Raw genomic sequence first — 9,921 nt, 5'->3', positions numbered from 1 at the left:
GGGGCGGGCGGAGGGTGCCGTCCCCCCCTCGCCGCCCCGTTCCCCCCTCTCCGCGGCGGGGAGCGGCGGCCGCGGCCATTTAGGAGCGAGGCGGGAGCCAATAGGCGGCCCGCGGCGGCGCCTCCACCGTGACGGCCGAGATTGACGTGTTTCCCACGTCAAATTGATCCCAAGTAGCGGCGGGGGCTCCCCGCAAGCGGGGAACCGGCCCGGCTCCGCCAGGACACCCCCGCCGCCGGCTGCCGCCAAGCCAGGCCGCCCTCCGCCGCTCACCAGGACCTCTATGCCGGGGCCGGGGCCGGGGTTGCGGCGCGGCGGGCAGGCGGTGCCCCCTCCCCGGGCGGAGCGGCGCTTCCCCGGCGCCGGGCGATGGGTAAGGACGGGCGGCGGCGGGGAGGGCTCCGGGACGGGCTCCGCGGTGGGAGGAGAGGGGGGGCAAACCGGTCGCGGGGGGCGGCGGGCTGGACCCCCGCCCGCCGGACCCGGCACCGTCGCTGCGGCCACGCCGAGCGGCCCGGGCGGCGGCGCGGCCTCCGGGCCGTCGTGGCGGCGGGCGGGGGTCCGGCACGACATGCCCGGCTGGGAAGGCTCTCGGCTCCCCCATTCGTCCCCACTCCCTTCCTTCTCTTTCGCTCTGCTCTCTTCTTTCGGTTCTTTCTCCCGTTTCGTTGTTTCTTTCTCTCTCCCTTTTTTCCCCCCATCTTTTTTTTTCTATTTTTTTTCTTTGTTTCTCTTTTTTTTCTCTCTTCCGTTCATCGTTTCTTTCTTTCTTTCTTTCTTTCTTTCTTTCTTTCTTTCTTTCTTTCTTTCTTTCTTTCTTTCTTTCTTTCTAACTCCTTTTCTCTTTCGTTCTTCCTTTCCTTTCCTTTCCTTTCCTTTCCTTTCCTTTCCTTTCCTTTCCTTTCCTTTCCTTTCCTTTCCTTTCCTTTCCTTTCCTTTCCTTTCCTTTCCTTTCCTTTCCTTTCCTTTCCTTTCCTTTCCTTTCCTTTCCTTTCCTTTCCTTTCCTTTCCTTTCCTTTCCTTTCCTTTCCTTTCCTTTCCTTTCCTTTCCTTTCCCCCGTCCTTTTTCTTTTCATTTCTTTTCCACACTGTCACCCGTCCCTTTTCTTTTCAGTTCCTTTTTCTTTTCCCCCTTTTCCCCTTCCCTTTTCATTTCGTTTTTCTTTTCCCCTTCCCTTTTCCTCTCCCCCTTCCCTCTCCCACGCCCGCTTGCCGGTTGTACGTTCGCCGACCGGGCAGCCCGCGGGGGCCGCGACACGGGCGGCGGCGTGTCCCCATCCCCGTCCCTCCGCCGCCGCCGCCCGCCGGTAACGCTGCCCGCCGGCGGTGCCGGCCCGCTGCAGAGCACACCTACGGGGAGGTGAACCAGCTGGGCGGCGTCTTCGTCAACGGGCGGCCGCTGCCCAACGCCATCCGGCTGCGAATCGTGGAGCTGGCGCAGCTCGGGATCCGGCCCTGCGACATCAGCCGCCAGCTCCGCGTCTCACACGGCTGCGTCAGCAAGATCCTGGCCCGGTACAACGAGACCGGCTCCATCCTGCCCGGGGCCATCGGCGGCAGCAAGCCGCGGGTCACCACCCCCAACGTGGTCAAGCACATCCGTGACTACAAGCAGGGCGACCCCGGCATCTTCGCTTGGGAGATCCGCGACCGGCTGCTGGCCGACGGCGTCTGCGACAAGTACAACGTCCCCTCGGTCAGCTCCATCAGCAGGATCCTGCGGAACAAGATCGGCAGCCTCTCCCAGCCCGGCCCCTTCGACGGCGGCAAGCAGCCGCCCCCCCAGCCCGCGCTGCCCTACAACCATATCTACCAGTACCCCTACCCCAGCCCCATGGCCTCGCCGGCCGCCAAGATGGGGGGCCACCCCGGGGCCACCGTGGCCACCGCCCACGTCAGCCTGCCCCGCTCCTGGCCCTCGGCCCACTCCGTCACCAACATCCTGGGCATCCGCACCTTCGTGGAGCAGACGGGTGGGTACCGCGTTGCGGCCCCGCGCCCAAACCCGGCCCCGGAGCCCCGGGCAGGGACCGCTCCTTCCCCTCCTGGCCGGCAGCTCTTTCTCCGCTCGACCCCGGTTTTTTTTTTGGGGAGGGGGTGAAAGGCTTTTTTTTTGTTTTGTTTTGGTTTTTTTGGTCGCCGCACCCGGCAGGACGGGGCGGCGGGGCCAGATGCGGCGAGGCTCAGACATCTTGAACTTTTTATGAAAAATGTGGAAAATATTTTCGTAGGGATGATAGATTGCCGACCGCAAATTCGGAGCCCTGAATTTCTCTTTGCAAAGGGAAAAAAAAATATGGAAGGGGGGTAAAAAGGGGGAGAAAACAAGCCAGGGGAGAGGAAAAGGGGGGAGGAAAGAGGAAGGCAAGCAAGCCACCTCGGAGAACGGGCATGGCGCTCTTTGGGATCCCCCCTGAGAAATCGCCCTGGTTTTCTTAAAAACCGAGCCGGGGCGGAGGAATCGAGGAGCGCCGCGGGGCCGCTGTGACCGGGGCTCCGGGCGGCCGGCGGAGGCGAGGAGAGCTCCGGCAGCGCCAGCCCTGCTCCCCGGCCCCGGCCCGGCTGCCCCGACGGCTCCCGGGGGGGACATGGCGAAGAAGGGGGGGTTGCGAGTCCTTTTATCCTTCCCAAAAGCCCGACTAAATCAACCGCATGCGTTTCCCTCCGTGCAATCATTTATCTTTAAAATTCCGATGTCACTTTTATAAATCTCCTTCGTCAGATGAGAAATTGGGCCTCCTAAATTATCGGGAGCATGGAAGTGATGGGGGGGGTGGGGGGGACTGTGCGGAGAACCGGGCCGAGGGACTGTGTTTTGAAGGGGGGTCCAGCCTCTCCCCCCAAGTGGGGTACCAAACCAGGGTACACCTAATTTCGGCCGCCAGGACCGAGCCTTTCCCGGGCCGCCCCGGCCCTTTTGGCGGGGGAGCGGGCTGTGTCCCGGGGTGCTGGCGGAGAGTGGGAGGCGAGGCGAGGCGGAGCTGTCGTCCCCCCCGCATCGGGTTTATCCGAACAGGCACTTGCAGACCCGGGCTGTGCCCCTGTTTCGCCCCAATCCCTTTTCCGGGGCACTAAACCGGCCGGGTCTGGGGAGGGGGACAAGAAGGGGTAACGCTAACGGAGCCGGCGCGTTCTCCTCCCCAGGGGCTCTGTCTGGCACAGAGGGCTCTGCCTACCCCCCCAAAATGGAAGACTGGCCCAGCGTGAACAGGACGGCCTTCCCCCCTGCTCAGGCGGTCAACGGCATCGACAAGGCTGCCATGGAAGGAGATATCAAATACCCGCAGGTAACTGCTACGGGGGACAGGAGAGGACAAGGAGCAAGGGCAAGAGGGGACAAGGGTGGGGGGGGCAGGAGGGGACAAGGGATTTCTTCTGTGCCCCCACCCCGCACAGCTATGCTCCCCTGCGTAACCCCATGTCTCTTTGTGCCTGTCCCCCAGCCCGCCCCGGGGCTCTCCTCGGTGGGCAGTTTCCTCCCGGCCTGCGCCTACCCCCCCTCCAACCAGCACGGCGTCTACGGCGGGCCGGCCGGCGGCTACATCCCCCCGGGCCATCCCTGGCAGCCGCAGGGTAGCCCCTTGGCCCACCCCGGACCCGGCGTGGCGGTGCACGGAGGCGACCTGGCCGCGGCGATGGCGTTCAAGCAGCCCGGGAGGGAAGGTGAGCCAGGGAGGGGAGCGGGGGGCGGCGGGGGACATCCCAGGAGTGGGGCGCGGGGCGGCTGCGGACCCCCCGGGGGCCTCGATGGGGGCGGCTCGGCAAGCGGGAGAGCAACGTGGGGGCTAAGGGACGGGTGCGGGTCCCTACACCTTCAGGCAGAGGTTACCTCGCTGAATATTTTAAATATCCATAGTATTTCCCCCCCACCATGAGGGCTCTGGGGCTGACGGCTGCGGTCCCCGGCGTTTGCCTTGCTGCTGCCCAAACCTCAGACAGAACCGGTCCTCCTCTGTGACCCCACCGGTGCCCCCCGCCCCAGTATTCGATGGGTCCCGGTCCAGCCTCCCCCCGCCCTGCCTCAGCCGACACATCGGGATTATAAACTGGAAATCATTTCTCCTCGTCATTTGCGCTTGTGTACGCTGGAAATCGCCGGGGAAGCGGGAAGGTTTAGGGCGAATCCTCGGCTTTTCATCCCCCCACCCCGTCCAGGGACGGCTTTCTGGACGGAATTTGCGGGGTGCGGCGGGACAGGGCAGGACCGCACGTCGGAGGCTTTGCCCCAGGTCCTCCGAATATTAACAACGAGAAAAAAGAGGTACCAACGGCATCCATCTTACCGAGGAGCTTTGCAGATAAAGCAGAAAGGCAGAAGTCTCGACGAGGAATTATTTACATTGTAAATCCCCCGCCGTGGGGAGTACCGAAAGATAAACTCCCTGTGAGAATCACATGGGTTTGATTTCGACGTATATACTAAAGGCTGTTAATTGTTTCTTTTATCTCCTGCTAATTATTTCGGTTCATTGATGGAAGCTTTATTTCCTCAATAGGCGGTTTCGTTTTAAAAATCTCAACTCATCTGTTCTGAATATAAAATCCCCATCGATATCTTTCTCCTTTTCCGTGGTATTAGACTTTTTATTCTTTTTCACATTTGCAATTAATTTCCCATTTATTAGTCCACTTTTTGTTGTTTTTATTCTTTTTTATTTTCTTTTTTTTTTTATATACGATCCTTTACCATTTCTATCTAACTATGTCAACCTGCCGCGAGTTATAACATCAGTTGTGCAGAGGATAAGTTATTGCGAGTATCAATGGATGAAAATAGATAATCGTAAACCAATTATTTGAAAAAAAAATAATAACAGAGAAACAGAGCGCGAGAAAACGAGGAAGAAAAGGAAAAGAAAAAGGGAAAAAAGAAAAGGAAAGAGGGAGAGAGAGAAAGAAGGAAAGAAAAAAGTAAGGAAAAAAGGAAAGAAAACGAACGAAGGAGGAAAGATGATCCGCGCGTATTTAGTGAATTTTTCGAGGTATTTTCCTCACATTTTAAGTGTCTGGGAACATGAGTTTTCTAATTTGCCAAACTTCAAGCCGGTGCTACCGAAAGGCCCACAGACTGTCTTTAAACGGTTTTGTTTGGAGGTTTTGGTTTTTTTTTCCCCTTTACATTTTTTTTTTCTTTTTGATTTTATTCGGATCGGTTTTCTGGTTCTGCTGGGACAAAGCAAATATTGGATTATCCGGCAAAACGCGCGCCCCCCCGCCCCAGCTCCGAGCAGGGGGCTGGCGGAGGAAGGGCGGTCGCCCGGCGGGGGGGGGCGGGGGGGAGGCAGGGCGGGCTGGGGCCCCCGCTCCGCTCCCGGTGCGGCCGGCCGGGCTCGCCGCTCCCGGCTCCCGCATCGTCCGGGGGGAGAGAAGGAAAAGAACCGGGAGAGAAGGAGAGAAAGAAATAAAGAAAGAGAAAGGGGGAAAAAAAAAACCAAAACAACAAACTCAGCCGGGCAATTTCGCCCTCCGGTTCAGGTCTTTTCCGATTTCACAGCCGTTATTTCCCCAGAAAAATCTCCCTGTCGGTTCCAATGCCCACGGCAGCCCCGGGACACTTCGCATCCCCTCCCTGCCCCGAAGGCCGGTGCGTGGGCGGTGTGGGGGGGGATATGGGGAGCCTGGCCCAGCCCCGTGCCTGGGATGAGCTGGGGCTGGGGAGAAGCTCAACAGGAGTTTACCTACAGCTGGCATGGTGCGCAGATCCTTTCCCCTTCCCGGCACTGGGAGCACGGTCTGCTCTCAGGGCAACCCAATAACAGATTTTAAGGAAGCGTGTGGGACGTGTTTTCTGTATGGCTGGGATCTCCAGGCAGATCCAGGTCTCCGGCAATAGCAAAGGGGGTCTGTCGTCATCAAGATCCCTGTTGTTCGGGGAGGCATCCCCGCTTTCCTCTCCATTTCCCATGCAGAGCTCTGATACACGGAGCCTGGCGGTCCCCTTTCTGAAGGGATGGTTTTCCTGAGGGCAGGGAGGTGGAGGGGTCTGATGGGGCAGAGCTATTTTTGGGGAGCTGTTGGAAGAGGTCCCGTGTGCGTGCAGATGAGAAACATGCCCGGCTGTAGCAATGTGTTTGGAGTCTGTCAATCCCCTGCCTTGTTGTTGTCTTTTTTTTTTCCCCTCTCTACCCTTCTTGCAGTTGTGGACAGAAAACCTGCCAGCCCTGTGGGGAAATCTCCAGACCCTCTAAACACCATCCATGGACTCTCTATCCCAGCCTCCTCTTCCTAGAGCCACGGAGCTGCAGTCAAGAGACAGTGACTCTTGGAATAAGCACCTGCAAACTGTAACCGAAGCCTGAAGTGGTACCAAACTGTACCAAAAGTGCCACTGCCTCCAGCAGGTGCCCGCGGCAACGAGGAGACAGCCCAGTGGTGAGAGGTGACATCCTCCCACAGCAAATCCCCGCTCAGGAGAGTGCAGTCGGGACGTTCACTTACACTGCCGAGAGGGATGCTTTACCTCCATCGGATTGGAAAGAGGTTACAGAAGAGATTCAGTCTTCCTTCTTTATTTTGTCTTTTTTTTTTTTTTTCTTGCTTTCAGTTTTTCTTTCTCCTTCCCATGTCTCTGAAGACTGTTGGATGCAGGGCAGCGAACCCCTCTGTCCCCAGACATTGCTTGGAGCGTCCGTGGCTCTGTCCCCGCCCAAGGGAGCACGTTTCCTCCCGGGAGTGGTTTCTGGCTTCCCCACGCCGCAGCCAGACAAGCTGTGCGATGGAGCCCGCTCCGTCTGAACCTTCCAGTTCCTCTGCCCCGGAGCGGAAATGGACACGTGTGCCACAACATTTTATGATATATTTTTATAATTACAAACCTTAATAAAAAGTGACTACCGTGGGCACACGCTGCTGACCACCTTCCCTTGAGGTCTGGCAGAGCACCTTCATTTCTCCTGGTGTCCCCCAGCCTCAGATGGCGTCTGCGGGTTACCTGGGAGCAGCAGAGACCCGGTGGGATCTTGGGGTCACTTGGCTGGGAGGAATTGCTCTGTGCCAGCTCTGGATTCATGCAACCACCAGCCCGGGGCCCCTGTGTTGCTGTGAGGGCACTGCAGCCCTGTTCCCCGTGCCTAATTGCACGTGCAGTTTTGGGGGTTCTCCTGCATCGGGGTGGCCGTGGCCCCGCTGGGTGACTCCTGATGCTATGGGGCTACAGGCTCGTTCTGGGCACAGGAGGGGAGGTGGGCGACTGCCCCCCAGCCCTGGGCCAGCTTCCCACCTGCCTCACCTGGCCATGGGCAAGCCGGGGGGGGGGCGGCAGCAGGGCTGCCCCTCACAGCCCACCCACCAGGGTTCGTTATCCCCCTCCTGTCCAGCCGGCTGGGGCGCGTTCAGGATGGGTTCCACTGGGCTTTTGCATTCCCTGGCTCCACCAGCCGCTGCCATTGGCTTCGGTCCCTTCATTGTCTGGAGAAGGGGAAGGTCCTACAGTGGGGCAGGGAGGAAATATCCTGGCAGGAGAATACACGCCTGGCTTTTTGCAGAAAGCGTGTCTTTGTGGGAGGGAGGGAGGGAGGGAGGAAGCGGGATGCCAAATTTGACATCCCACCCCAGGAAATTATTTTGCCTTCAACCTCGGGGTGGCAAAGTTCAGTTTTGCCTCTGCTGCTGCAAAGCCTCCAGCCAGAGCTGGTCTTTGCAACTGGCTACAAAGCACGGGAGGGAAAGGAGGGAATTTTAAGTAGGCGAGAGTACTGTCCCAGGGCAAGATCCGCCACCAAACTATGGTGACTAAAATGTAGTCACTGGCTACATTTTAAAGGATGCAAGGACAGACGAGTCACCTGAAACAGATGACTAATGGCTCTGGCGAGTGCCCTGCCAGTTTTATCCATTTAAAGCCACATTCAAGTACGTGGCAGTGCAGCTTTGGAAAAGATGACTGACAGTAACACTCTTAAAGCTGGAACGCAGCACGCGCGGCCTTTTTGTCCGCTCCAACACTGCAGCAGCTGGGGAAATACAACCCCTCCCAGGGAAGAGGGGAGCATGGGGACGGTCCAAGCTTTCTCTCTTGGGACTCTGCTGGTCTGGGAGGTCAGAGGAGCCCTTCATATCGACAAAGCTGAAGCCTTACTGCTTACGAGTCTGAAGAAACTAGTCAATCCTCTGCATAGGGTTGCCAAAAAGCCCTTCTGCCGAGGAGCTGGGAGAAGCCGGTTACCCACGCTGAGGTCCTGCGCTGTGGAGGGGTCTAGGTTAAGTGGGAATGCCCAGCACCCGATGGTCGCAGCCCATCGTCGAAAGGCTGAAATAGCCTGAAAATGCCACGCTGTGTCCCATAGGCTGCTGCGCTGTTCTGCCAACCACGTCTGGCCCTGCAGCGCCTTCGGGTTCCTAAAGCCCGGGTCCTGGGGTGCTTCAGGTCTGGATGCGCCCTAGCCCCCCCCCATCTCCCAGCACCCCATGCCCATGCTCACGTTGGTATTTGCTGTTAGCCGGGTTCCCAGCACCCTGCTGTGTGGTGACCCAGCTGCGAGCCCTCCCGTACAGGATGGGGCAGCACTCCTGCCCCCTGCGGAGACAGGACCGGGGGGCTCTGACGGATGTCTGGGATGAGCGAGACACGAGTGCTGGGGTCAGACAGAGACATAGCGCAGAGTCCAATCCTTTTAATTAGTGTCCTGATGGGATGGTGTGCGAGTGCCTGAGTTACTCCCTTCCAAGACTGTCACAAACCTGCCAAAATGCCAAACAACAACTCGATGCTTAGCGTTTGCCACAGCCCCAAGGCAAAGACATCCCTTTGCAAGCGGTTGGTGCGTGCAGGCAGGCGGAGGAGTGCTGCACGTGGGCAAGGTGCCGTGTCCCGAGCTCGGGGACCTGGCCTCAGGGCTGAGACTGTTTGGGCCCCGTCCATGCGATGACGGGGTGCGTCGTGTGACGGGATGCGTCGTGTGATGGGATGCATTGTGTGCCCGGTCCTCCAGAGGCTTCTGCATGAAGCTCATGCCAGCGGTTGCTGCCTGGGGCATCCTGGTGACCCCCTGCCCAGGCAGAGGAGAGCGGTGGCGGGGCCATGAGCCCCTTCATCCCCACAGCCAGCCAGCGGGGGCTGCGCAGTTGCACCATGCCTTGGCAGCCGGCTGGAAGCCAGCTCTTCTGTCCTGCAGCCCCATCCCTGCCTGCAATGTCAGCACACCTCGGGTGGAATTTGCCACCAGAGGGAGACCCTATTGTTCTACAAACACGTAACTGCTGCAGCCGGCCAGGAGCCTTCGCTTTCCCAGCCAGGAACAGACGGACAGGCAGAGCCACCGCAGAAACCTGCCCTTCTGCAGGTATTTAGGGGCTGAGGTGCCATGAAGAGGTTGCCGAGCCAGTCGGTGGGATGCTGCTTGAAGGCAGGCAGGCGGGGGGAGCAGAGCGAAGCGCGCTGGGTAACGGCGGAGTGGCTTTTGTACAGTCAGGATTCCGGTTTCTGTACTTTTGTTGACTGTTTGATTGTCGGTAGCCTTTATTAAAAATGCAAATTTAACAATTATGATTAGGGAAGGGACTTTCTCATTAAAAAAAAACACAAACAAAACCAAACAGAAAACCAGAATTTCTGGGGGGATCGTTTCAGCTATTGGATTTAACTCAGGTCTTTAAAAGCTGGTAGCTGTCTTCCTTCCCCACCCCAACCCCTGCCCCAGCCCCGGCCCCATGCTTTGCTGGGTGAGAGAAGAGCTTTCACGAGGAAGCCATGGGTCAGTTATCCATCCTGACCGATGGTTATTGGAGAGCGACTCCGTTTGGGATCAGCCGCCCGCGCACACGCACAGACCCGCACAGACCCGCAGCTGCTCACCTGGAAGCCTGTCCCCCCCGTTTCCCCGCCTGGCAGCATTGCTGGTGTGGGCAGAGCGACCAAAAAGCAAAACCCAGTGGCCCGTCCCATGCAGACCCGCCATCACCTGTTGAAGCAGGTCGAGGACA

The 9,921-nt window shown here is 58.6% G+C and overlaps 1 protein-coding gene across 1 annotated transcript; it reads left to right on the top strand.

Annotated features, from left to right (window-relative positions):
- Positions 1-211: 211 nt before the first annotated feature.
- PAX1 (paired box 1) lies at positions 212-6,842 on the top strand. Its single transcript, XM_074578197.1, has 4 exons — positions 212-1,973; positions 3,145-3,287; positions 3,444-3,663; positions 6,138-6,842. The coding sequence occupies exons 1-4, from the start codon at positions 284-286 to the stop codon at positions 6,227-6,229; spliced, it is 2,145 nt and encodes a 714-aa protein (XP_074434298.1). The 5' UTR covers positions 212-283; the 3' UTR covers positions 6,230-6,842.
- The last annotated feature ends 3,079 nt before the right edge of the window (positions 6,843-9,921 follow it).

This window comes from Larus michahellis, chromosome 3 (assembly GCF_964199755.1).
Source record: "Larus michahellis chromosome 3, bLarMic1.1, whole genome shotgun sequence".
In the NCBI taxonomy this organism is placed as follows: Eukaryota; Metazoa; Chordata; class Aves; order Charadriiformes; family Laridae; genus Larus; species Larus michahellis.
The sequence above is the reverse complement of the archived record's forward strand: the minus strand, read 5'-3'. Positions and strand labels throughout refer to the sequence as shown.

Coding starts and splice junctions, on each gene's coding strand:
- PAX1 (XM_074578197.1), top strand. CDS start 284: ATGCCGGGGCCGGGGCCGGGGTTGCGGCGCGGCGGGCAGGCGGTGCCC. Junction 1,974..3,144: donor CACCTTCGTGGAGCAGACGG/GTGGGTACCGCG, acceptor TCTCCTCCCCAG/GGGCTCTGTCTGGCACAGAG. Junction 3,288..3,443: donor GAGATATCAAATACCCGCAG/GTAACTGCTACG, acceptor CCTGTCCCCCAG/CCCGCCCCGGGGCTCTCCTC.